This window comes from Fistularia commersonii, chromosome 28 (genome assembly GCF_037954325.1).
Source record: "Fistularia commersonii isolate RoL2024-O1a breed Wild chromosome 28, RoL_Fcom_v1.0, whole genome shotgun sequence".
Lineage (NCBI taxonomy): Eukaryota > Metazoa > Chordata > Actinopteri > Syngnathiformes > Fistulariidae > Fistularia > Fistularia commersonii.
The window spans coordinates 10,601,738-10,629,133 of record NC_141311.1 but is presented as its reverse complement, the minus strand read 5'-3'; the positions used below and the strand labels follow the sequence as shown (position 1 = coordinate 10,629,133).

Here is a 27,396-nt window from a genome sequence, read left to right as displayed (position 1 = left end):
GCCTATATATATTCCCTTATTCCCTCATCATATAGAGACATAACATTAACTCCCTCATTTATTCACACAATTGGGCAATTAAGGGTCTCCAATGAACCTGCAGTGTGTTTTTGGGCTGTAAACACAGGGAGAACATACAAACTCCGCACAGAGAGGGGCACCCGTCAGAATCGTAGCACTCTATTATTATTTTGTTAAGCTCTTGTCACCGTGGGAAAGTGAGAAATGTCTTCCTGATTCCTCTGTATGTGCAGTACATTTATGGAGAAATTGACAATAAAGCTGACTTTGGCGTTGAGGAACCTTCTCGCTGTAAGGCAGAAGTGCAAACAACCGCACAACGTCATGTCAAAAATGTCTTTTTTTGATGGCTTTCCAGTTCGCCAAAGGTCCATGGTACGACTTACTTTTTCAGTTCCTCCTCCAGCTCCCTGGCTTTGTCCTCCAGCTTGCTCTTAGCATGAAGCACAGCATCGAGCTCCCCCTGCAACATCTCTTTCTCGCAGGTCAACTCATCCACTTTCAATATGAGGTCTTTATTCACTACGTTCAGGGCATTCCTGTAGAGAAAGAAACATTTTAAGGGGATTTAAAAGTAGGGGGTTACCGTAATGGCTCTGCTTATAAAATGCTAAAGCGTTGGGGCCAAATGTCAATGTTTAGACAGATGTAGCATAAAATCCTCTCATATTATTTTTTCTATCACGTTATGATAGTCACATGATTTTTCAACTTAGAAAACCTCCATCAGAAAAATGAACGCATTTCAGCTATGAAATTCTGTCTACAAGCGTCAGCCCTTGCTGCGACGTGCTCCTTGTGACACCAGGAGCTGCGTGAAATGGAAAGTCCTGCCTCAAGTGACGTCATCAGAGTTTGCTATGGCTAAGGTTTATGCCTAACATTTTTAAATATGTAAAAAAACCTGTGTCCTCCAATTAAAATCTTAAACCTTAAAAAAAAACAAACAAAAAAAAAAACTCACCCACTTAGTGTAAATTGTAATTATTTATCTGTATATATGTTCATAACTGTGCAACATTTCATAACAGCTACATGTACAATATTTTTTCATACTCTTGTGCACTCCTTATCTTTCACTTGGTACTTCAGACCTTAAGACACTTTATCGTTTCCACTTGTTACTTAAGACACTTTATAGTTTTAATTGTATTCCTTATTCTTCCCCCTTTTTTTTTACTGTTTATACAATCTTCCACTGTTCTTTATTTTTGTTATATTTTTCTTGTAACTCTGGCACAACAATTTCCTTCGGGATAAATATAGTTGTTCTTATTTTTATCCTTTTTCTTTTTCTTTTTCTTTTTCTTTTTCTTAAGGACAAACCTTTCAAGGTCACAATAGAAGCCGGTAATATATGAAACTAAATCTGTACTCTTAATTTGAGCTTTAGGCTTATTGACATCTTTGTTTTTTGTCAAGCTCCAAGCGATGTATTTTAGCATGAGGGCAGAAGAATGTGGATATTCACGTTCATGCCTAAATCCTCAGCAACAGTTCTGAAGAATGCAGTTTTTTTTAAATTCTGAATAGACTATCATTTTCTGCACGCCCAACTGAGTTGCACCCTCAGAACCAACCAAAAGAAAGCAAGTATAAGATTGCACTGGATTTACATAGGACACAGGAAACTACATCTGTTTGATTGCGCCCTTGTAAATATTTTGTTGGCATTCATTCACACTAATTTAATCACAGTCATTGACCACAATTATTAATGTTAGAGTTGAGCAGTGCATTGAACCCATTAGAACGCAAGCAAACCCTTTTCAAATCAAATAAAAATCCCATTTACGATTTTAACATTTGATACTAAACTGGCAAACTGCATAAAAATTCTGAAATAGGAAATAATTATAGAGCATATACATATGAAGAATGAAATCACTAAGGCTAATAAAAACAGAGACCGTGAGTCAAAATGAAAAGGGTGTGCAGTGTTAACTGGCTCAGGGAATCAATTGTTTTTCATGTAAAGTATATAAATACATAATACACATATGCCGTTGCCAGTTTCACACATTTACAGCTGCGCGTGGAAGCAACTGCAGCTTTCACACCGCTTTCATGTAATTTTGCTTCTGAAGTGCAAAACACTTATTTTCACTTCTTATAAGTCTGATAAATTGTCTGATCTGTATTTAGGGAGCCTTCAGCTTTGGTACATAATGTAATTATTGTGTTTCGTCTTGGGGGGGGGGAGCTAACCCCAACCAATGCATTTGCTGAGCATGAATCATCTTTTTATGATTTATTTTCTTTTTTTTTTTTTTCATAGTCGGCTGGATTTAGTTACCGTCCTGAAGTTGTATACTTACTTGGTCTCAAGCAGCTGTGAGTTCTCCTGTATGAGATTTTCCACTTCACGACCCATACCTGAACGGAATCGGTCTGCACATTAGAATTTCACTCCATCACGAAGGAAAATAAATCTATCTACTTAAGCACTACAATTAATGGGCACGACAGCAAAATAACGCTACAGGACTAAGAAAACATTTAAACAAAACAAAAAGGAGTCTAAGAGGGGACTTTTGTGACTGCGGGTTTCACAGTACAAAAACTATGTTAGGGTGCAACCGAACACACACGAACCCACAGCAAGCACATGTCACATGACGGACAGGGGGAGGATGGATAGAGTGGGTGAGGTCTTACCAATCAAACTAAGGTCTGAGAAAACCATGCAATCCAAGTCAGGCGCAAAGAATAAGGGAGAGATTGAGAGAGAGACAGAGAGACAGAGAGAGAGAGATGGATATATAGTTTGAGACAGTGAAATGAATAAAATGATGGGAGGAGCCAGAGCTACACATGTAGCCACCGACTCCACATGGCAAATATACAAATAGCAGTCGCCGCGTCTTTAATAGCGAGTAAAATCTGACCATCCCGGCAAAAAAAGAAGGAAAGACAAAAGAAATTTAATCGGCCAAAAGATATTTTAAGCTGTGAAAGACAAGTTTGGCCAACTATATGAAAATGGGGCGTGTTCAAAACAGAAACAACTGAGCTCCGCAGATCATTGCATCACACAACCTGAACCACTTCTTATCAGAGGTAATGAGGAGGGGAATATGGAAGAAAGTGGGCAGCGTGAAGAGGTCAGAAGGGATGTTAAAAAGGAGGGGAAGGATTGAGGTCATACACACCGGAGTACTCCACTGGGATAAAAGCAGGGAGATGAGACACGGGAGAAAGAGAGCTGGTGTTATCACAGGTTGATGACTAACTGTGCATAACATGTGGATCACAAGCGACAGGCAGGGCAATTAAGCGAATAGCTTGGTGTCAGGAGTTACAGTGAATTTAAACAAGTATTATTGTGTTCAAAGCAGCTGCGAGCTGAGGAAAACCACTGCGGAGTCATTCAGAAAAAAAGACAGGTAATAGGATTTTCTTCTATTGTATATAACTTTTGATCTAGAAGTTTAAGACTTCATTATTTACCGTTATAACATCTCTGGCAGTGAGCGAAACGCGATAAAACCTTCAACAGATCCGTATTCAAATGATGTCAGAGCGAACTCACCCAGCAGGTCTGCACCTTCATCCACATCCCCTATGAGCCCCGTGCCTGCAGACGACAGTTCCTCAAACAGCGAGTCTGTATTGCGGTCAAATGCCATGTTTTCGATGCCTTTGGTTGGAGTACTAAGGGGAAAAAAAATTATAACGCCATAATGTGGCATTTTTTCTTGTTTGTTTCCCTTTGGACTTCTCTATACTACCTGCATGCTTTGTATCCAATCAGATCCATGTCCAGCTCAGGTGTAGACTCGATGATGTCCTGCACATCTGAACTGTCCTCATTTTCAGGCAAACCTGCAGAGATACACACAAATACCGAAGACAGCAAATACATACGTGAAAACCCGGCAGAAATTACTTGGGCGAAATAAGACATTTTATAATTTCATGCAATAAAAAAAAAAACTAGTTAACAGATAATTAACCTTTTTGCGTGATCACAAAAAAATCGCAAAGTCTTGATTAGAGAAGACTGTCTTTAGTTCTGGACTATTGTCACACACTGATGAAATTGTCACATTCATCACAACATCAGCGAACATATTTAATGTTTAATCATTGATGAACCATGAGAAGCGGGCGGACATTTAGCGGCGTCCAGGTAGCAGGTCGGGATTTGATGTTTGCTCAATAACACTTCAGCAGCCTGGGAAGTAGGTTGGGAATTGAAATAGTAACGTCGGGTTCCAGAACGATCCCTTTTACCACCTGAGCCCTTTAAGACAATAGCCTTTCGCCATGTAGAAGTTCCCCATTATCACATTGTGAATATGTTCCCAAACCTGTAGAAGGAGAAGTATACCCAAAGTTCAAAAATACTTGTTTCTTCTATTAAACTGGACCCTACCTACTGATATAGATCTGGTCCCTGGTGCAGCTTGCACCTCCATGCTCTTACTGTTCCCATCTTCCCTCTCTGCATCCGAGGTAGTGGTGGACATTGGTGTGGCCGACTTGGAGCCACTGAAATCCGACAGTTCATCCTGTGGCGATGGGGGACATATTTACAGTATCAAACATGGAGCTTTTGAAAGTGAGGGACGCGTTGATTGTTTTTAATAAAAACTTGTGAAAAAGAAATGCACGGAACATTGAATCGAATGAGTGAAAAAAACATCAGTCTATAATCTAACTTGAACATGACATCATAACACAGGAACTGGACAAGAACTAGTGGACATGCACTTTGGTGTAACAGAGGACAAACGCCTTCAGCTCTGACATTCTGCAGAATGGATCATATATTTGTTTTACATGCTGTTCAACTAACACTAAGCGACTTGTTACATTTTTTTGTCAAATTGGAGCTCATGAAATGTGAACAAAGTCTACAGCGACGGCACAAACTATAAACAGACGAAGGGATGGATGGAGAAGCTCCGTCTTCGACAACAGAAACGACGCAGTTTAAATCCACATAGAACGTCACAGTACTTTAACTGAAAAAAAAAAGGATAACTGCCACAGTCGAGGGTGCCATTCAGCCTCTGGTGCGAAACACAACTCAAATCGACAAAATATCCACACAAAAAAAAAAGGTTAAATAAAACTGACAGAGGCTGCAATCATACATCTGCTGGACACTTAATTTAACGCATTTTCACAAAACTACATCAATTAGAGACACAATATTGTTGACATATATGATGATGTTCAATTTTCAAATGAGTGTTAAGAAATGACCGATAAATGTTTCCAATCTAAAAATATCATGCATTTAAAATGGGATGGAAAACAAATTATTGGAGCAAGATGCAAGATGCAACCATGCTGCAATTGACTTCATTGTTGTCATCAAATATTCCCCCCACCCCCTTTTTTTTTTGGAAAATATCCCTATGCAGCCTTCACGCACGCACGCACGCGACATGGTTGCATGGAGCAAAGGTGATCGCCGAACTCATGGTCTCTAAAAGCATAAAGTAAGAGGCGATGCTTTTGAAGAGATGAAACAGCATGATGGAGGAGCCTACTGAAGCCCAAACACACGCAAACACAAACAGTGCTGTCCACAGGCGAAGCAGGTGAGCTGCTGCTATTGCTGCTGCTGCCGCCACCAGCCGCCACTCATCCAACTACCTTGCAGTCGTCTGCCAGTGAATTCCCCCAAGTAGAGTCTGGCGCACTCTTACCCTCCCTTTCCTTTGCAGGGTCGGCAAAGTCCAACTGCTTCGAGGGGAAGGGGGGGGGAGAGTAAAAATGAAGCTTGTATGTGCAGAAGGAGCATGTCCGTGAAGTGAATGGAAAAGGTATATATTGTGTGGCGAAGTGCACTTATGTTGGATATTGGATTTTCAGTCAATATTTGGTTCGCTGGTAAATGAAATTTCATTTGGCAGTTTATCGATATCTATTTCTTCACATTTGGTTCTCTTTCTGCAAGTGTCAGTCTTAGCAGAGGTGTTGCCAATGGATCAACCCTGTGTTAAAAAAATAACACCAGGTGTGACGGACTAACAACAGCAACAGAATTGGGCTGCATCGTGTTGACAGCAACTCCGACATAACAAAATTGAAGTACGGAAATATTACCAGCAATACCAGCTTTTTTATGAGTGTATCAAGTCCAAAAATCCAAGATAAGTTAGGCACCACCGGACACTCCGTCTTCCTATGACCCGAGCAGAGGTGTTTTCAGTCAGGTCCAAGGAAAAAAAACTCAGACGAGGTCTTCTGTCCAAAAAATGTAATATTCATTACAATACATTTTTTGGACATAAAATTATCTGTATGTGACTCAAAGTTGTATCATAATTCCACATTATATTGACCTTCGCCAAATGCCATTTTTAAAATCTGTTTCAAAGACAATAAATGCAGTGATTGAGAAAATATAATTACGCCAGGTTGAAAACAATGGAAATGGTCTAGCTTATGCATATTGATGGGAGTTAAACCGTGGCTGAATGCAGGCATGAACACACCACTAGCATACAATTTTAACTCGCGACAACATCTGTCCCCAAAAGGAGAATGTTGTCTGTGTTTCAGTTATAATAGGTTTGTCTGCATATCTACATGTCTAAGCCACTCCGTGGCTCAACAGTGACAGGCCTGTGACACTGGACAGGAAAAAAAAAAAAATCACATTCCTGCTGGCCTTTTTTTTCCTCCCTCAGTGACTGGCTGAGAGCCATACAGCGGCAACACTCCCATCATGCACCGGGAGACAGAGCTGATGTCCTAGTTTTAACAAAAACCCAGCGATGGAGACAAAATAACATTGTCGCCCTGCAGGCCCTCGCTGCCACTGATACAAACATAACCCACGATCTCCTTAAAAATTATTTGCTCTGTGCAGTAATTTAGATTGAATTCTAGCCGTAAGAGGGAACCAGTTAAAATGGCATCTGTGGAAACAATGAGCTGCTTACCCAGTGCTTTTCATTTTACGTGGACTTGAATAACGTGCATCATCGTGATGCGTGAAATTCAAGCGAAGCATGACACCGAGGTCCTCGTCAAAGCTAAAAATGGTTACCATTTATGAATATTCAAACGGTTCCTTTTAATGATCTCTCCTGACTGCTGTGGCGGGTGATCAGACGACTTTGCATATTCATCAATGGCAGAGGGGAGGATGTCTGAAAATAGAGATGCCTTTGTCGAATGCCTACTAAAATACGCACGAGCACGTCCAGACCTTATCAAAGGCTCTCCTTTTTTAAATGGAGGCAAAGCCAAAATTCCCCTGTCATCTGGCACTTGCAGAGCAGCTGGTACACTCTGCCAGGGGATGGGATAGCAACTGAAATGTCCTAAGGATCTGACTTTTAACATTGTTGATCTTGATTATTATATATATTATTCTATGTGGAGGAATAATATTTCTAGCCATTTGAGAGGCAATTATTGTTAAAAGTAGCCGGATTAGACTGCTGACAGATAAGACACTCTGCAGCGGAGAAAGAAATCCAAGATATTGGAAGTATTTACCGGTTATACTATTGCCTTGGTCAAGCTTTATCTCACTTCCCCCAAATCCCTTATTATAAAATGTGACATCGTCTGACACAAATAGAAGTTGTTTTTTAACAACTGTGACAAGGTTTACGTGAACGTTTCACCAACAAACCCACCTTGAGGCTGGTGTTGGAGCGGGTCTGTGTTGGGTCGGTGAACCTCCAACCATCTGTGCCGGGTGTCTCTGCTCTGGCCTGAGTTTCTGGGATTATCAGAGACGCCCCGCCAGATGACGGAAAGATTCCCAGAGAAAGAGGACGTTCCCTTCTACAGAAGCATAAAGGAAAAGCCCAATCTGTGATTACTGTCTGACAGACAATAGCAGTGAGGTATCTCGGCGGATTTTGAAAGATGGGGTTAGTGCCACGATGTTTGTTTTTCACTTGCTTTTACCTGACTCGTCCGCCGTTGCTTGACTCTGAGGTCTCACTGATCTGCTGCATTTTGATCCTCTCTACATGCTCCATATAATTATGGATCATCTGGAACAATCAAAGCAAAAAGCCCAGAGGACTCTATGTCATGTGTATGTTGTTTAAGATAACACTTCCAAACCAGCCTCCAGTTCCTTCCTCTCCCCGCTTTACCTCTGTGTGTCGCTGATGGAGGGAATTGTATTCCTTCTTGAGCTCCAGCTCTCGTTCTTCTAACCTGCTAACTGGAAAACAAAAAGCAAAATACACTCCTCTGTTTAAAGCAGTCATATTACCAGGTGCGATAAAGGGAATGTGCTTTGTCATCAATGGAAACATTTCAATCAGACTCTTCTGATATAAAAAAAAAAAAATCAAATGTCAACCAAGTTGTTATCTGTTAAGTATTATTTGCATGTGCAAATTGCAGCACAATCCTGCCAAACTGACAGGCACAGTGAGGCGCAGAAGGTAATCTCCCCTAAAGGCATTTCAATTTCAGGATGATTTATAAAGTGACAAAAGCGCCTAATCTCCTCTTAGCATGTCAGTTTGAGCCTGAACCATGCAGAGCGCGACTGCAACAGTCTGGAAAATATCAATTACAGCAGTTAGTGCCGCTTGTACAAGATGTATTACTGAGTACTGCTTGTGTGTGTGTGAGTGTGCACGTGGAGGGAGGGGGGTAGTTTTGCTATTCAATCATGACTCTTTCAATTCAAACAGGGAAGTAAGATCAAGTCTCTTGCTGTATCAACCATATGTGTGTTTGATTTAAACACCAACATGCGCAAGGCTTTTTAATAATGCTCTTCTGACAGTGAGGCTAATCTTTCTTATCTAGGAATAGAAATCTATGTTACACTAAAACTAAACTGACTGCTGCTCTTTTCCTGTTTGTTACTATAATGGATTTTTATAACTGTCCCAGAAAGGAAGTTCCTCTGGATGTTGACGGCTAGGGTGGTGCAGCTGCAACACGAGGAGTAGATGATTCATAATTCATCTGTGGAGGAGCTCTGATTTGTTCACAGCTAGACAATGTGAATGAAAAAACAAAATGACTTAACAGATATACTGTTTAAAAAAAACTGATGCGCTATCAGTGTTTAGCCCATCACTCATTTTGCGGTCTCATTCGCTTCCTCTCTGCAGCGTTGCATGAAGGAATGATTTCCATTTGCTGCGAGATACCACAGGTTACTGCGGGAATCTGTTCTGATAAGACTAACTTTATGAGTCTTGCTTCTAATCCTTAATCCACCCAGAAGATGGACAGTCATGCAGTGGCACATTAGCAGGATGGAAATAACAGAAAATCCTATAATCCCATTGTGGATTCTTCACAAAGAGCAAGAAATAAGACAGTGGGAATGTGTTTGGTTGTGTAAGTGCGCATGAGTGACTAATGTTGTCAGAAAAATGAGGAACAGCGAGCCATAAAATGGACCATAAACTATATGGTACGATGAGAGAAGGTTACGAGGAACAGAGCAGGGACACAGATAGATTTCAATTCAATTAGTGCAGGAGACTTTTCATACACGTTTTTATTATTAAATAGTTACCAAATAATGTCGGAATATTCTGTAACATGGGACAAGGCTTATAAACCATCAAACTTGATGATAATTCATTAATTGTTTATTACAGTGTTTCAAATAATAGTTAAACTGTTAATTTCTTTTTCTAATTATTTTGCGGCAGAGAGACATATGTTGATGTACAAAGAAATCCATTGTTTCAAAATATTTCAGTGCTTTTAGCATAAAAAAAATCAGTTTAATGGTCTGTGTGTGTCTGTTTGTACTCACTCTGGTCTGCGTAGTTCTTGGCCTTAAGCTCCAGTTGCCGGGAGTGGGACTCCATTCTGTCCACAATGTTCTGCAAGTCCTTCTTTTCCTGTTCATGAGTATCTTCAAACTCAATGAACTTCTACTCGGAGATATCAACACACACACACAGGCAAACATAGCGAGCTTGATCAGATGTGAGTGTGAAGAAAGCTGACATCATGGAAGAAGATTTACAATAAACAATTGGTGATAGAAGTGCCGTAAGTATTGCACAATAATATTGCGCAATATTTTCAGTAAACTAATAACTTTTTTTTTATTTTATCAGATCTATCATTCTGCCCTTGTCAGTATAATTTCTCCTGGTTCACCAACTTCCAGCAGAAGTGGATCCGACACTTTGATTAAATAATTTAGAAGCTGATATTGGCGGATAATTTAGTAAAGAAGAAAAGCCAAACGAATGTTCAGACTTTTTATCAGTTTGGTTTTTAAGGAATCTGTATCTATTCCATTAAAGCATTTCTTTCACAGTTTCGGGTATTTTCTTGAAATTGTTGCTGTTATTGCGAGCAAACGTTCCAGAAAATTTCCTGTTGAATTTTTGGGGTCATAGCTTTCAAATCAGCATATTCCATCACAGCTTTTGAACAAATCCAATTAATTTGCTGATAAAGAAATATTATAAAAATGAATTGAAAAAATGTGTTACTAAATTGAATCATTACCAAAACATACAAAGTTAAATAAAAGGATACATTTCTTGATTAGGTAAGTTCACATTTTTATATCTCAAGAAACATACAAAGAAATAAAAAAACATGTAATTTAATGTCATTAAATCATGTCATAATTGCCATGTCGTGCAAAATTTCATCGTGCCATGCACTCTGCGAAGTACTAAATATATGTCACTGTATTTCAATTAGTTTAATAAGGCAAATGTATACCTATGCAGCTTCACCCACAAAAAATGACCCTACAGTTGGGTCATTATGGGTCATTATTTCCGCCCTAAATGTTTGCTCACTTATTATTTTGATATTATAGCTCATCTGCAACCCACTGCTGGTTTTGAAACGTGGGTGGCAGTGAACTATTTTTTTTGCCATTTCAGTTTCCAATCTTCTTCTGTGGGCAGTCGAACTACCAAGAGGCGCCATACGGTCTGGGGGACAGTAAAACAAATACAGTATTTTGAAAAATGTTGGTATATCCCCTAGCTGTCTGTACTTGCCACAGTCTTTGCACTTCATCGGAGAATGCAAGGCTGACAACGTAAGAACCGGTGAGATACCTGCCGGTCCGTGGGCAGTCAGAAAATAACACGGTTTGATAAATCGCAATAAAGGCCGAAGCGTTCATCCTTTCTGGACGCTGAAGTATGACGCCCCTCTTTCATTCAACGGAGGGGGTTGAGTTAAACAAAGTGATTTGACATTAAAACTCATGACAAAGAAGTGGCGAAAAAAAAGCTGGGGGACGTTCCCTTTCTGTTACTTTGTGACAAAGAGTCACATGACCTGGAACTAATATACTGTTCTCCTTCCCTCAGTGCACCCCTGCTCACTCCTCAGGGATGTGGACAAAGAATAGTTCCCTGCAACAGTCCAACAGTTTCAACTTAAAATGTGCATTTGTGTTATACGTATTTTACATTTGTGGCAGTGCAGTTATGGTAGTATTAATGTGCTGGGGTGTCACAATGCCTCAGCGTCAGTGTGTGTACAAACAGACTGGCCGCATGCTGGCCCTGTTGTCTGTTGTAAAAATGGCCTAGGTCAAGGAAGCAGCTCGTGACAGACGGTTCGAATCAAATCGCATCACTCCTCATGTAGTCTCCCCCGGAGGAGCACATTTGCTGAACCACACCAGCCTCCTCGATTAAAACCCATGATCCCATGAAGGTTCTCAGTGACAATCCAGGTCAGGTTCTATATGAGTCAAATCTTATCCCAGAAACTGGACTTTATTCCATCTCTTGAAGACGTCGCATCCGAGAGGCTCCTTCTGGTGGAGGGTCCGCCAGTTCGAGAGGTGAAAGTCTTCAAGGAGCGAAACAAAGTCCGGCTGCTGCAATAAGATTTGACAACGGTGGATCCTAAACGAACGCGATGAAGTTGTTCTACTTTTGTTGCCATATTTGAATTAGTAAAAGAATGCATTTTGTCACATTAAATACTGCAAATTCCATTTATCCCAGAAAAAAAGTACTCGGACAGATCCTTTCTTATTGGAATTGTGTCAATGTTTAGGTGCTGCTTGAACGGCAAACAGACATCAGATTCTAAGTTGTGACTGGATTGTGTTATTACTTAGTAGTTTATAAGGTTTGAAAATAAGGATTTGAAATAAGTGGAGATGTGAAGTGGTCAGAGAGTTTAAATATTTCAGCTTTATAGAATAATAATAAAGATGAATATCTCTAGTAGGGATCATATTATCGATTAAATCTTGCACTGTTTAACACAGTTTTTCTGTAGATGGCGATTTTTGGTTCACCTCAACTGCGATTTGTTTTTTAATATATTTTAAAAGTGAGTGAATGTGTGACATGCAATGTGTGGGTGTTTTTTTTCTTTTTTTCTTGCTGCCATAGGTGAATCAGCCACTTAAATTTCATTGCACTTCCAAGCAATGGCAATAAAGGCTTTCAAAAGAGTACCAAATATCTCCTGGATCAGCAAGACTAAAAAAAGGATTTTCTTTGCAAAGAGGCAGACGGTCTTTGATTCTATTCAAGAAGCAACGTTGTGTTTTAACTTTTCAATCAGACACAGCGCGTTGGCCTTTAACCGCATTTCTTAGAGGTCGGTATAATTCAAAGCAAAGTTGGAATAAAAAGTGGAAAGTTATACTTTATTTGTCTTGATAAAAAACTGTCAAATAACCCACACGTTTATCTATTTTTTAATATTCTCCTCTCAGTCCATTTGATTTTTGAATGATGGCCAAAACTGCTGAGTCATCTCACCTGCTGTGAACCATTAGTCACGCTTTCATGGGTCCCTGACGTGATGACTCGGCTGATAGTAGATTGTCAGTCGTAATTATTTTGTAATAAAAGTTTTGCGTGTTTTTTGGAGAGGACGGGGAGGTCGATAAGCAGCTTCCCCTTCTAGGGGTAACGGGGACGTGACGTGGGGTCACCGAGAACCGAGAGGGCCAAGTCGAAGGTCCGACGCTGGTGTTGTTTACAGCGCTAACGGGATGCTGCCCGATCACGTGTCGACTATATTGAGGAAAAAAAAAAAAAAGAAAAAGAAACAAACAAACAACGCGTCCACGCCTTCCCAACGGGATCCCGGTTCCCTTCTCCGGTTCCGGTCCCGAACCGAACCGTACCTCTTCGGCGTGTTTCCTCAGCGCTTTCTCCCGCTCGTACTGGGTGATGAGCTGCTCGTTGTCCTCCTTCAGTAGCTCCAGTTCCACTTCGTGCTCCTGGTTCTCCGCGAACACCGAGTCCAGGTTTTCTAGGACGGCTACGACCAACGGCATCAGCTCCTTCACCACGTCCTCGTCGTATTTACCGATGAGCCTCTCGAACTCGCGGTAGATGGAGTTAGCCAGGCCCGATACCCGCTCAGACATCATCGCTGATGTCCCCGGGTCGTCCTGGTACACAACTCCGTCTTCCAGCTCCATTTTTTTTGTCCCCAACTTTCCAACAATCGGGATTATCCCGCGTTATGCCGCCACTATGACACGGTAATTCACTTATTGAGAAATAACGGGATACATTGAGAGCATGACAAGGCTGGACTGTTACAATGCAAGACGCTACGTGGATCTCTTTTCCTTACTTGTCCCATGCTGCATTCAGGAACACACAAAAAAATCGGGATCCCCTTTCCACGGACGATTTTCTTTTTTTTATTTTTTATTATTTTCATTTTCATTTTACTAGAATGAAAAGATGTAATACCGTGCCTAAAAAAAACAAAATAATGCGTTCGCCTACCAAATAAGAAGTAAGCCATAGCCTATTTGAGACATACAGACTGAAATTTCTTGATCACATCTGCAGGGCAGAAAAATTAGTTCGTTTATCAGGTCGAAAAAATAATAGCTCGCGTGGTATTTGTGCAATTTACATTAGTCTAGCATAAAATCAGGAGTGATTTTCAGTCCTTTGTGTTGCCGTTTAGGTTGTTTTCCAACCCTTTTCCAATTTCCCTGAAAGCACCGCGACAACAGCTGAGTTACTGACGAGGTCACGTGACCTAGCTACGGCTATCCTAACAATCACGTCCATGCTAACAGTTTGCGCCATTACGTTGTATGCTATTTTTAATTGTACTTAATTTACATCACTACTTGCATTGTTTTGGCTGGTAAAGTAGCTTAAAGTACGCATTAAATTGACATTTTGTGCTCAAAAATTGACCCATTTAGCAAAAGTTACCCCCTTTTATGATTTTCGGGGTGAATTTGTCGTGATAGCTGAATTAAGTTCAGTCTGTTATTTTGAGAAAATGCTCGAATTCAAGGTATTTTATGTCAATCCACCACAAACAAGCAAATGTAGAAAATATAGAAATATTTAGTTTTATTATGATTTACACAAAGTGAAAGAAAATGACCGTACAAAACGATGCAGCGTCATATATTCTTGATAATTTTCATGGAGATTATGTATTTTTTGTGATAAGGCTTACATAAAATTCACAGTGGTATACATAGTTCACAAAGTACATCTATTCGATTCAAACATATATAACAAACAGGTATGTAAAAGCAGTTGTACCCCAGATGTGTATTAATTATCCATTATAACGAAGTAACCCTAAATAGAAACATATTTGCTGTTTCCACTATCTGTGCAGTACAGGAAGTTTGAAGAAAATGAAATGAAGATAAACATTCAAACAAGATAAAATAATGGGCAAATAATCTAAGATTGTGTTCCTATACATTTCTAAATAATCAAAATGATATTATTGATGCATTGTGGTATCCTTAATTGCAACAAGCAGGTCAGGAGGATGCAATAGTTTGGGACAACACAAAAATGGAAAATTTACACAAAGGATTACAGGTATGAGTACACAGATCGGAGCAGAAATTTGGCTGGCTTGAGTAAATGTAAGGTTTTTGCACATATGTTGTTGCCGGAGTCTTATTGTAGTTAGACTTCATGTATGGAAGTTAGATATGCAGACGTGTGCACCCATCATTTAATCATACAAGTGACCGATGCCATCTGCTGTTACACTGTGGTTACAATATTTCACCATTGCTGACACAGAAAATCAACATCTAATAACTTGGAAATGTTGAAGTATTCTTATCATGTGAATAGGCTTTTCCTCCATTCACTGACCAGGTGATTTCACATTCTCTTGTAAATGAAAATTATTCTCCGGCAGTTTGGACAGCAATGCTTCACATCCTTACAAGCATCAATGCAGAATGGGATACAGCAACAGAGGAAACACCTGAAAGTCAAAAGACATTTGTAAAAGAAGAACATAACCCTGAATTGTATCATTTTTCCATGTATCGTCAGATTTGTGGTTCCTCTCTTAAATGAGAAACAAAGAGAATTACCCGAAGACAGCGAGGCCACCACAGATAGCCCACGTCAAGATGCCTGTTTCGTGACTGGTTTGTGTAATTACTGTCTGCTGGCAGTGGGGACACACAGTTTGTCCCGGGACGTCATGAAGTGAAGGTGTTACCACCACATGAGTCACTAAAAATGATCAATGCAAGACATGTCACCTGAATATGAGCTAAAAATTCATGAATATACGGTAGGTGATTTCTTCACTATAATAAACATCGAAAGTGAAGTTAATCCTTCTCCATAATTGCTTATCTAAAGTCACATCACAGCATTTGATTTTCTTCATCTTTTCGGGTTACAACTATAGCTCTCAAATACAGAGTTTCAGTTCTGTTTTAATGAGTCAGAGCGCACAAAGGAAGGGTCACAACCCGCCCTCAACGCCTCCAGTTTTTGCTGCATTTTGTCTGTCATGGCTCATGTATTTGTACCTAGAGGTTTCTTTCTGTTGCTATCATCCCTGTTTTTACTGCTACCATCTACTTTTATATGTTTGTAATCTGCTGTGCACATACAATGTCTATTTATAATTTGAGTCAAGCCAAGTGTCTACAAAATTTTGTTTGTAATGCTTCCATAATGACAATAAATCTAATACATGTTAAATGTAACCAATGTGTACACAGAGAAGTGACTAGTTATGATACATATTCCTCTTCAAAACCCCCAAACACCATTCAAAAATGATGGCAATTCAAAAATAATTTGAGTATGCCATGCAGGTCATTATGGCTAAGGAAGAGTGTCACCATGTAGTCTGGTACTTTTAGTCACAGGCATTTCAAACCATCCATTCATCCTCTTCCACTTATCCTGCACTCAGGGTTGCAGGGGATGCTGGAGCCTACTCCAGCTGTCATCGAGAGGCGTGGTACACCCTGGACTGGTTGCCAGTCAACCATTCACTTACTCATTCATTCGGGGTAATTTTCTCTTATTAACCTGCATGTTTTTGGATTGTGGGAGGAAACCAGAGACCTCAGAGGAAACCCAAGTAGACATGGTGAGACAAAATGCAAACAACACAGGAAGGAACCATGGTCGTTTGTGCCGTGAGACCGAAGCACTAACCGCTGCACCACCGTGTCGCCCCATTTCAAACCCGTTTGTTGAAAATGTATTTAGTTGCACCCTTTTTGTGTTTGTTTGCATGCATGCTTGGTAAACTCACCTACTGTGGATGGAGGAACCTGAGATTGAGTGAAAGGAGCACCTGGGAGTTAAACAGATTTAGTCAGAGAAGAAAGTAGTATTTCTTAATAGTCGATAATCTTATACCTAAAGAATATCCTCACGTGACTGAAATAATGTGTGTAGAAATGAGGAATAACTGATGCTACCTAAATTTGATTATCATTTAATTTATCCATCGTCAAAAATACAAACCCCCTTGGTATCCAGCAGATGGGGGATATGACGGAGGATATCCATAAGGTTGTGGAGGCATTTCACCACCATAATTCAGAGGTGGGCCAGGGTACGGTGGCGCTGATTCTTGTGGTGAACATCCTTTTTCCATCGTCAGAGACTGTGAAAGAATTTGGATATGTTTTTTGAATAGTTGTGCTGCTGTAACAAAAGAATTTCCCCTATGGTGATCAATGAAGTATAGCTTATCTTAGTCATTACTTATGAGTCAGGCTGGTTTTAAATCATATGATATATGAAGCAATATGAGAAAGTCAGTGGAAAGTCAGCACAAAGGGAGGCAACAGCATCTGGGCAAACAACATAAAGAAAAAAAGACAACCTCTTAAAAAGTGGGTGTGAGTCTGTTTTGAAGTGTGATGAAAGAGGCGTGAAAAATGCAAAAGTAATACATGAGGAAGGAAAAGGGCATCTCAGTGAAAGATTCCACCTTTTTTTTCATCTGTTTAAAACTATGTTACATAGAAGTCAAATCTTATTTCTGACATCGTCCCTCCTTGCTAAACAGGCTCTGTGAGAAAGAGTCCGATGTAATCAACATGTATGAATTCAATAATGTTGAATTCTTTAGGGTTCTATTGACACTAGAATGTCATGCCTCACTTTGCTGTTAATCTGTCTCCTATCATGAATGCACCCATTCAGTCCCTCCAGCCTGTCTTGTGTCTTATGAGCAAGAAATTCAGCTTTATGCATGGTCCTGTTTCACATGTGACAATAGCACTAAATCGACTACATGCTTCCCCTCACTGAGTATCAAATAGAAAGTACAATTACCTGATGCGATAAAATTCTAAACATTTTACTCTGTCGCAACTGTCACTTATTGGGAGCAAGAAATCCACTTTCGATGATATTTCACACAGTATTATTGGACTGGAATCTAGTTGCTGAATCAAGAACTGAATAACTAATTTCCCTTACATCGAGAAACACTTCAAAAAATATACTTTGAGATATTATAAATCGATAACACAATTATCCACATCTTCTTGATACAACTTTGAAATCACAATAATAATATGTAATATCAGCAGTCAACATTTACCACCATTATGGCAGCAGTGAGTAGTGTTATATAACAAAAACAATTACTGAAATGTACCTACCTTGGACTTTTGATACAAAAAGAATGACTTAAGAGCTGTTGATGTGAAGCTGCTTAATCCTGAGTTCTGGCAAAATATAGTTAGACTGATAGAAGCAGGAAAGAATCTGTAAAAGGTTCAGCAACTAATGATGATGGGCAATCTAGTTGTACTGCCTTCTTCGTTATCTGTGCTGGTCTCCTCCCATCATTCACGTCACTAGTTCCGTCAGAGTGGAATGTTTGTAGTGGTATTGTAGTTTACTTTAATGATGTTTGAACAAGGAATGAGTAAAAAGCCAGAGGGAGTGGAGTTTGCTTAGAACAAAAGAAAGGAATCCTGGAATATGACATTATATATGACAAGAACGTTATACTTTAGCCCCATCTAGTTTTTCACTTCCTCAAAAAGTCCGTTTACATGTAGATCATAAATTCAGAAAATTTTAACAATGTCCCAGTCATTTATACATCTGATAAGGGAAAGCTGTATGAGAAGAAAAAAACCTTGTTGAGTCGCTTTTCACGTCCTCATAAACTTCCTCACCGTGTGCGACTAGACCTATTTGGCAGACTATCAATCTGTCTCCCTTACAGTGGTTTGTACTAACATATACACAGCATTTAAATACAACCCCAACATTACAGACTCCCTTGCACATATATATACATATATATATACACACATATACTTTATATACTTGAATTCCCTTGGTCATTTGACTAACTACCACATACAGTAAATTGTCACCCTCTTAAAATAATTGCCTTAGTCATTTTTTTACAATTTTTTTTTTTTTTTGCCTTAATCATCTCCTCATGATGCTAACCACCTCTGGCAAAATTGCTTACATCCTTAGTTAAACAGTTTGTGCCATTCTACCCCTTTAGTAGAAACTGACTATGTCAAGAGGGAACCTGGATCATCTTCAATCGGTGGCAGTGGGGAGGGTGAAGGACAAACTGGGAGCCATCCTGGACAATCCTTCCCACCCTCTGCACAACGAGCTGTGACTGATGGGCAGCTCTTTCAGCCAAATGCCTTGAAATTGCTTCACTGGGAGCCCCAATGTAGGCATTTCTGCCGGGACCCTTCAACACCCCAGGTAACTCGCATGCATTAACATTTTTTTCTTTCCAGGGTCACCACAGTTAATCATCTAGCCCTATCCTCTGCAACCTCTTTCCTCACATCTCTTTCATCCCATGATGAAAAAGATCTCATATAAGATCTTCCTTTTGGCTTTCTGCCTGGCAGTTTCCAACGTCAGCATCCTTCAACCTATTTATTCACTATCAACTCCTCAGCACATGCCCAAACCATCTCCAAAAGATTGAACATGCCCTTTTCCACTGATGGTGGGTTCATATCTCCCTTCCTGGCAAAGCCCTGTGCATTTATGGATTGCCACTGATTGCGTCTCACTGGGACTGCATTAAGATCATACATGAAATATGTTACGTTAATGCACCGTATCAAATCATTTTGTTAATCTCTAATGGACGCTTCTCTCATAGAACATCCAACTAACAAATGACCATGATCATCGAAAGGTTGATGCCACGAACAATTCTGTTTCAACAGATTGGGTTCAGACCAAAAGCACAAGAAAACGGTAAACATCCATGGAATTTAGAAGAAGAGGAAAGACCTTTAGTGCCACTTTCAGTTATACATCAGTGAAATTCGACCCGTGCATTTAACCCATCGTGGATGAACCACGAGTAGAAGGCAGCTACCGAGCAGCACCAGGGGAGCAGCTAGGGTTTCAGTATCTCTCTCAGCAACACTTCAACAGCCATTGGAGAAGTCGGGAATCGATGCTCGGTTCCAAGGACGACCACTCTCCGGTCACCACCTTATCGTGAAGGAGGGGTTTGCACATCCCAGTGAGCCGATGGAGGGAGGGTCACCCAAGTCAAACAAATGAGGGATCAGACAAAGCATGGCTCAGAGGGGCCCAAAGATGAAAACAATAAATGCATCTGGTTTTCCCTTACCTGGACATGGGTAACTGGGGACAAATTGCTTGAGCCAAGCCCAGGGACAGGGCTGCATGGTGAGTGCCCGGTGGCTCGGCCAACACCAATTGGGCTCGGCCGGGGAGGTCAATGCGGGTCCTCCTTCCCTTGGGCTCACCACCCTCAGGGGGGGCCAAGGGGAGTGTCGGTTGTGATGTGAGCCAGGTGGTGTCTGAAGTGTGGTGCCTTGGTGGTTTGATCTGCTGCACTCAGAAGCTGGCTTAAGGAACTTGGAATGATGCCACTCGGATGAGGAAGGAACCTCAGCTGGTGCGTGAGGCTGAGACGTTTCAGCTAAATATAGTCAGACTCACCTTGACGCACAGCTTGGAACCAGGAACCAGGCCTTGCGAGAGAGGTTGGACTGGAGTGGTCTGAATGGATTCACTCTTACCAGCCAGTAAACATCATTCATTTGTTATTTATGGATTTGAAATCTTGGATATGATCCCATATTTAATTTCCTTCTGATGATTTTTCACAGTCTTTTGTCAAAACATGTTATGTTTTTATAAAGTCATGCTCAAATCCAAGCAGTTTGTCTGGAACAGTGGGTGTGATCGTTGCATTTTTTTAACACGAGTAAAACACGTGAGAGCCTCATGACAGTCAGGGTGAGTTTCACAATTCTGAAATGTCACAGGACATACAAATCTACCAGTCATTATATCTGGAGCATTGCGCTAGACGCAGACACTGGCAGTCAGTTTTCAATGTGGATAATTCAATTATGAAAATGTGCACACCTCCACATCCTTCACTCTCAACATGTCGTGTAAAACAGTATGCAAGCGCACAGAATTTTTAAATATATCTTATACATCTGCAGCACACTATATGTTTTAATGTCCTTTGGTGGGCAGGTTCGACACCTCATCCTCTTACTTTCTCTTGAAGAAGTTGCCTTCTCATCCAAGAGTCTTGTGGTTGGGCATCGGTCTAACTTGAGATGCCTGGTCATGTTGATGAGCGAGTTTTTTCGCAAAGAGTGAAACCAGTTGAGGCTATAGTCGCAGTGGCCTGGCTTTGGTTATGGATCTCTCCAGGTGATTTAAAGGGTGCGGATTGATCTTTTAAGAGACTTGAAGAAATGCATTCAAGCAGGTTAGACTGGGTGGAAAAAAGAGTGAGGGTGTGCGACAAAAGCGTATAAGCCATAGTGAAAGGAAGGGCATTCAAGACAGTGGCAATGATGCTGTATGGTTTAGAGACAGTGGCACTGAGGAAAAGACAGATAGCAGAGCTGGAGGGAGCAAAGAGGAAAATATTGAGGATTTCTTTGGGAACGACTAGGACAGATAGGATCAGGAATAAGTCCATCAGAGGGACAGCACATATTAGATGTTTTGCAGATAAGGTCAGAGAAGACAGACTGGGATGGTTGGGTCATGTACAGAGCAGGAAAGTGAATATATTGGTATAAGGATGCTGGGGTTGCCTGCTCCATTACTGTGTGGTACCCTGCATCCCCTGCCCACACCCAGCACAGACTGGAATGCTCGTGCAAACAGCCAGTCATCTCATGGACCACCAACAGGAACCGGGTAAATATTCTGCACAATCGCAGATCCAGGCAGTGGGCTAGAAGGCTTGGAGGAGACCCATCACTACCAGCTCACCGCCTTATCACAAGCTTCCGATCAGGCCCCAGGTACAGGTCCATCAGGACCGAAACCACCAAACATATGAATATTTTGTTCCCTCAGGCCATCTCCTCAACAAGTCCCTCATCAGCACCATTCCCAAAGACTCTTGGTCTTTGGTGAATGATCATATGACTCTGTGCCGTGTCGACAATGTTAATTCTCTATCATATTAACGGGAACTATGTTTCTCGGCTAGCCTGGGATGCCTTTGGATTCCCCTGGAAGAGCTGGACCAAGTGGTGAGGGAGAGGAAAGCCTCGGCCTCTCTGCTTCAGCTGCTGCCCCTGCAACCTGACACCGGATAAGTGGAGGACCATGGATGGATATATAACAGTAGCGCTGGAAATGTTAAAGGTCATAACCCGGTGGTAATGAATTTTTAACAGGGCTTCGCAATTGGGAAATATTGGGAGTTGGACTGATCTCTAACTGGAGCCACCAGATGGAAGCAAAGATCTCAAGGAGCAACTAATTGATTTGACAAAACCGGCAAAGTCCCCTGATTCTCATTTTCCCCATTGACAATGATTTCTTTCATTCCTTGTCAAAGTTTCCAAACATAAAGCTGACCAACAGTGGTAAATGTTGTAGCACACCTTAAATGGATTTACGTGTACAGCAGCTGAGGAATGCAGTCAGTTCTTCTTTGGCACTGAGGAGTTGTTCTGTTATCGACTTGCTTATCGCTGGGTGATGACACTGAATTCCCACTGGTTCAGAAAAGTGGTTGAAGACAGATTTACGGACATACATGAAGGGCAAATGGACCTCTGCTATCTGTTAGTGTGGGAGTTTTACCGCTTGGCCTGGTTTCCCTTGTATGACATCACTTTAAGCTAATCTCTCTCATTTGGGTGTGGCACATAATATACCTGTAAATAATGCAACTATAATATACAGAAGTATTTTTTTCCCATTCCATTCCCATTACCATGCCAAGCAACTGGAGTACAATAAGAGCACCTCATTTATGCCGTGGTATTATCATGTTTGTCATGATAGGGGGATAGAGAATGTTTTTCCATTTGTTCTGCAACCATCATAATTACATTGATATTTTTCCGTCAGCTGCTCCCTTCAAGGGTTGCCACAGCAAATTAACTATATAACGAACTACATATATATGCAACATGAAAATGTATTTTCCATTGGTGACTCCTCTAATTTTCAAAGACAATAAAGTTTAATCTAATCTTTACAAAGCAGTGAGCAGACAGGGGAACCAAACATCGGCAGAACAGAGGATTGGTGTCAATACTGGGAGAGGCAGAGGCGCAAATTCACGCCTGTACAGGGGTTGCCGTGAGATACTTGCCATTATTACTAAACAGACCAGTTTAGTTACCTAAGATGGTAACAGAGATGGTTATGCCATTGCGTCAACTGAGCGAGTCGTCTCAGTTAATGGCTTTGTGAGGGCCCTATGCAGGATGCTGGTTGGGGGCCCCCTATTTTGCCAAATCATGATGAATGGATTCTGCAAAAGAAGATATCTGCAAAGATGCAAACATCTATTACATTCTAAGAGGAAAACAGTCTCCAATCATGACCAAATCAAGCAAGTAAATTGAACTGATGGAAATAATAATATAGTAAATGCAGCGTTCTACAAAAATGTATTTCAAATATCAAAAATGAAAATTCTTGCAATAAAACCAAGTAAGAATAATGCTATAGTTGCATTGGCAAGGGACTTTAAAAAAAGCCTTTAAAGGAAAATATTGCTGTTTTTTTTGGCCATTGCAAAAGGTAAGCAGAAATCATCATCTAACCAAACAAAAAAACGAATGAAATAGCTTGTATTTTAAAGAACAACAATGAAAACAAAGATTTAACAATACATTGGACCGGATATGACAGTCAGAGATGAAGATGTTGGGCTTCTCCTTGGGAGTGATGAGGATGGATGGGATCAGGAATGAGTCTATCAGAGGAACAGCACAGTAGATGTTTGGAGAGAAGGTCAGAGAAGCCAGACTGAGATGGTTGGGTCATTTACAGAGGAGGGATAGTGAATATATTGGTAGATGGATGCTGGGAGAGGTACTTCAAGGCAGGAGGTCTGGAGCAGGGGTGGGCAAACTTTTTGGCTCAGGGGCCGCATTGAAAATTTAGGGGCTGGTTCAGCATAAGACACGATACATATAAAATAAAAAAAACACATTTGTTGACAGTACATATCTGTCCCGTCTGACATTTGTCTGACCATTGTCTGACATTTGCTTTGAAAATAAAACCAGCTTGGTTTTGAAGGCTCTGACGTTTGCTTGCATTTCATGCACAAACCGGTTTTTCCCTTGTTGCGTCACGTCCAGCTCATTCATTTGTGTCAGTATGTCCACAGTAAAGGCTAAATCACAAAGCCAATCTGTGATTCAGCTCAGGAAAATTCTCAAGTGTTCTCAAGCAGCTCCGAAAACAAAATAATCTCCTGTTTGAGCGCCCACATTCATCGATTCAATCATTTATATCAAGTATGAATTCTGTACCAATCTTTGGCGGGCCGGATTAAAAAGACCAATGGGCCAGATGTGGCCCGCAGGCCGTAGTTTGCCCACCCCCATACTAGAGGAAGACCAAAGAGAAGATTAATGGATGTAGTGAGAGAGGATATGAAGGTAGTTGGTGTGAGAGAGGAAGATACAGAGAATAGGGTTAGATGGAGAAAGTTGACTCGCTTTGGCGACCCCTGACGGGAAAAGCCGAAAGAAGAAGAAGAAGAAGAAGAGTTGGTGTGAGAGAATAGGGTTAGATGGATAAGGTTGATTCGCTGTGGCAACACCTGAAGGTAAAAGTCGAAAGAAAAAGAAGGACCAGATTAAACCACTGAAAACTGCTGCAAAATATGAGTCACCCTTATATGAATTGAGCAGGGCCCAAAAATAAATACTGTAATACATGTCCAAGTTGATAAAATTGTATTCCATTTGTGGTGTCTAAAATATATGATGCATCTACTTTATATGCAAAAAGGTTACAACATAAGAAATGCGGGTAAGGGTGAATGGAAAGTCTCAATCTAAAATAAATACACCTAAAACAAAGGACGATTCAGATACAAATAAGACAATGTCTGTCGCCCCATGATGCCACCACACAAAGAGCTTACACTAACCTATGTGTTCGAGACTGATACATACTGAAAAGTCATTGTGCCCGGATGTGAAAAACATAAAGACATAAAGAATGCATGAAGGTTAGGGCTAAAAAATATGTACAAAGGTCCTGGAAAGGTCATGGGAACAAGAAGTGGGTGGTTGGACGGAGACTGGTTAACTCGGTATCCTCCTCTCTCACAGCAACTGCCTTCATATCCTCTCTCACTACGTCCATAAATCTTCTCTTTGGTCTTCCTCCAGACCTCCTGCCTGGCAGCTCCAAATCCAGCATCTGTCTACCAATATATTCTCTATCCCTGCTCTGTACATGACCCAACCATCTCAGCCTGGCTTCTCTGACCTTCTCTACAAAACATCTAACGTGCATTTCGTATCCATCCTTGTCACTCCCAAAGAGAACCTTAGCATCTTCATTTCTGCAACCTTTAGCTCTTCCTCCTGTCTTTTCGTTATTGTCACTGTTTCTAGTCCATACAGCATTGCTGGTCTCACCACTGTCTTGTACACCTTTCCTTTTATTCTGGCTGATAGTCTTCCATCCCATAGTACCCCTGACACTTTTCTCCACCCATTCCAACCTGCTTGAACCCGTCTCTTCACCTCTTTTCCACACTCTTCGCTGCTCTGAACTGTTGACCCCAAGTACCTGAAATCCTCCAACTTCTTGATCTCCACTCCCTGTAGCCTCACCGTTCCACCCGAGTTCCTCTCATTCACACACATATATTCTCCCTTGCTGCCACTAACCTTCATTCCTCTCCTTTTCGGCTCATACCTCCGCCTCACTAGATTTTACTTAACCTGTTCTCTGCTCTCACAACAGATCACAATGTCATCTGCAAACATCATGGTCCATGGAGATTCCTGTCTAACCTCATCTGTCAGCCTGTCCATCACCACTGCAAACAAGAAGGGGCTCAGAGCTGATCCCTGATGGAGTCCCACCTCCACCTTGAACTTCTCTGTGACTCCTACAGCACACCTCACCACTGTCTCACAGCGAACATTCAACATTCCTCTCTTGGCGCCCTGTCATATGCTTTTTCTAGGTCTACAAAAACACAATGCATCTCATTCTGGCCTTCTTTGCACCATTCTCAGAGCAAATACTGCATCTGTTAGCATGAAGCCATTCTGCTGTTCACAACTGCTGACTTCTGCTCTCAGTCTAGTTTTCACTACTCTTTCCCATAACTTCATTGTATGGCTCATCAACTTTATCCCTCTATAATTGCCGCAATTCTGCACATCCTCCTTACTCTTAAAAATGGCCACCATAACACTTTGTCTCCATTCTTCAGGCATCTTCTCACTCTGTAAGATCCTGTCGAATAATCGAGTCAGAAACTCTCCTGCTGCCTCCCTTAGACACTTCACCACCTCCACAGGTATATCATCAGGACCAACTGCCTTTGCACTCTTTATCCTCTTCAATGCCTTCTTCACTTCACTTTTACTAATCTCTGCTACTTTGTGGTCTAGAATAGCCCCCTCTTCTACCCTTGCCTCTCTTTCATTTTCCACATTTATCAGCTCTTCAAAGTACTCTTTCCATCTTCCCATCACTAGCATCTGTCAATACATTTCCCTCTCTGTCCTTAGTCACCCGGACCTGTTGTACATCTTTTCCATCTTTATCTGTCTTTTGCCATGCTGTATAAATCATTTTCTTCCTCCTTGAGGTCAAACCGAGCATACAAGTCATTGTACCCCCTTTGTTTTGCATTTGTTATCTCTATCTTTACCTTATGCTGTATCTCCCTGTACTCCTGTCTGTTCTCCTCAATCCTCTCAGTATCCCACTTCTTCTTTGCTAACCGCTTTCTCTGTATATACTCCTCACTTCCTCATTCCACCAACAAGTCTCCTTATCTACTTTCCTTCCAGATGATACACCAAGTACTCTCCTACCTATCTCCCTGATAACGTTAGCTGTAGTTGTCCAATCATCTGGAAGCTCTCCCTGACCACCCAGACCCTTTCTCAACTCCTCCCTGAAAACCATGCAACACTCCTCCCTTTTCAGCTTCAACCACTTTTGTTTGAGTTTTCTCTCTATTTCTATAACTATGTTATTTCGACTACTCACATGAAGTTAGCCGGACATGCTAGAGCACAAAAGACCTTTGTCCTCTAACAAGAATTGGGCCCTCCAAGATTCCAATGGTCTTAAACATCTTTAGATAAGAACCTACCCCCCGTAAACGTAAATCTAAACGAGGATAAACACTTCTGGAGAGAAACCTGCCCACCCCTGTATATCATCCTGGACAACTTAACATATGCATGAACTATACTATCCAATGAATGTTGTTATGTAAATAAACACTTTCACACAATAAAAAGCCGAGCAAGGAGGAACCCGGTGGGATTCTCTGGATCTTGGCTCCAAAGAGCGCGCTGAGTCTCCCCCTCTGCAGAGCTCAAAAGAATAGTCGCTTGACTGTGTTATTTCTTATGATAACCTCAGTCTCCTCTTTACAGGTTTTAACTTAGACCAGCATGAATTAGAATTACTCTCCAACAAAAATTGATGCCGTGACCCGGATCCCAACACATCCGATGAAGTGGCTGGTGGAGGAGGACACGCCGAAGTCTGTCGACAGCCAGATCTGATGATCTGAGAGAAAGACCCGGGAGTGAATTCTCTACCTGGCCGGTGGTTAGAACTTCCTCTTTACACCTGCCATCGCTGCATTGACGGGATCCGACCGGACCGAGGAGGCCGAGGAGGATTCACCAAATTAACACACTGAGTATGGTTTATACTTTTGTCCATGAAAAGAAAGTAGGTGAGGTTT

The 27,396-nt window shown here is 41.1% G+C and overlaps 2 protein-coding genes across 12 annotated transcripts in view; both read right to left on the bottom strand.

The window, feature by feature from the left end:
* spag9a (sperm associated antigen 9a) overlaps window positions 1–13,542 on the bottom strand; it is a 28,193-nt gene extending 14,651 nt beyond the window's left edge. For 2 of the 9 annotated variants that reach the window (XM_086175529.1, XM_086175532.1), the window contains exons 1-12: window positions 13,070–13,517; window positions 9,743–9,863; window positions 8,103–8,173; window positions 7,909–7,997; window positions 7,632–7,782; window positions 5,632–5,721; window positions 4,400–4,535; window positions 3,753–3,846; window positions 3,554–3,675; window positions 2,680–2,694; window positions 2,340–2,397; window positions 408–560 (exon numbers count right to left, since the gene is read on the bottom strand). In XM_086175529.1, the coding sequence (XP_086031655.1) occupies window positions 408–560; window positions 2,340–2,397; window positions 2,680–2,694; window positions 3,554–3,675; window positions 3,753–3,846; window positions 4,400–4,535; window positions 5,632–5,721; window positions 7,632–7,782; window positions 7,909–7,997; window positions 8,103–8,173; window positions 9,743–9,863; window positions 13,070–13,369 (1,400 nt within the window). In that variant the 5' untranslated portion in view covers window positions 13,370–13,517. Of the gene's footprint in view, window positions 1–407; window positions 561–2,339; window positions 2,398–2,679; window positions 2,695–3,173; window positions 3,186–3,553; window positions 3,676–3,752; window positions 3,847–4,399; window positions 4,536–5,631; window positions 5,722–7,631; window positions 7,783–7,908; window positions 7,998–8,102; window positions 8,174–9,742; window positions 9,864–13,069 lie in introns of all 9 variants that reach the window. The other 7 variants (XM_086175530.1, XM_086175533.1, XM_086175536.1 and 4 more) reach the window with 5 other exon arrangements.
* Window positions 13,543–14,258: 716 nt separating this feature from the next.
* LOC147217576 (LITAF domain-containing protein-like) lies at window positions 14,259–26,416 on the bottom strand. Of its 3 annotated transcripts, none has more exons than XM_086175540.1 (5): window positions 26,341–26,416; window positions 16,680–16,821; window positions 16,465–16,506; window positions 15,275–15,419; window positions 14,259–15,162 (listed from the first exon to the last, which is right to left on the bottom strand). In XM_086175540.1, the coding sequence occupies exons 2-5, from the start codon at window positions 16,810–16,812 to the stop codon at window positions 15,057–15,059; spliced, it is 426 nt and encodes a 141-aa protein (XP_086031666.1). In that variant the 5' UTR covers window positions 16,813–16,821; window positions 26,341–26,416; the 3' UTR covers window positions 14,259–15,056. The 3 variants fall into 3 exon arrangements, with proteins under 3 accessions (XP_086031666.1, XP_086031667.1, XP_086031664.1); XM_086175541.1 differs by lacking the exon at window positions 26,341–26,416 and adding an exon at window positions 19,810–20,185; XM_086175538.1 differs by lacking the exon at window positions 26,341–26,416 and adding an exon at window positions 17,831–17,988.
* Window positions 26,417–27,396: the final 980 nt, after the last annotated feature.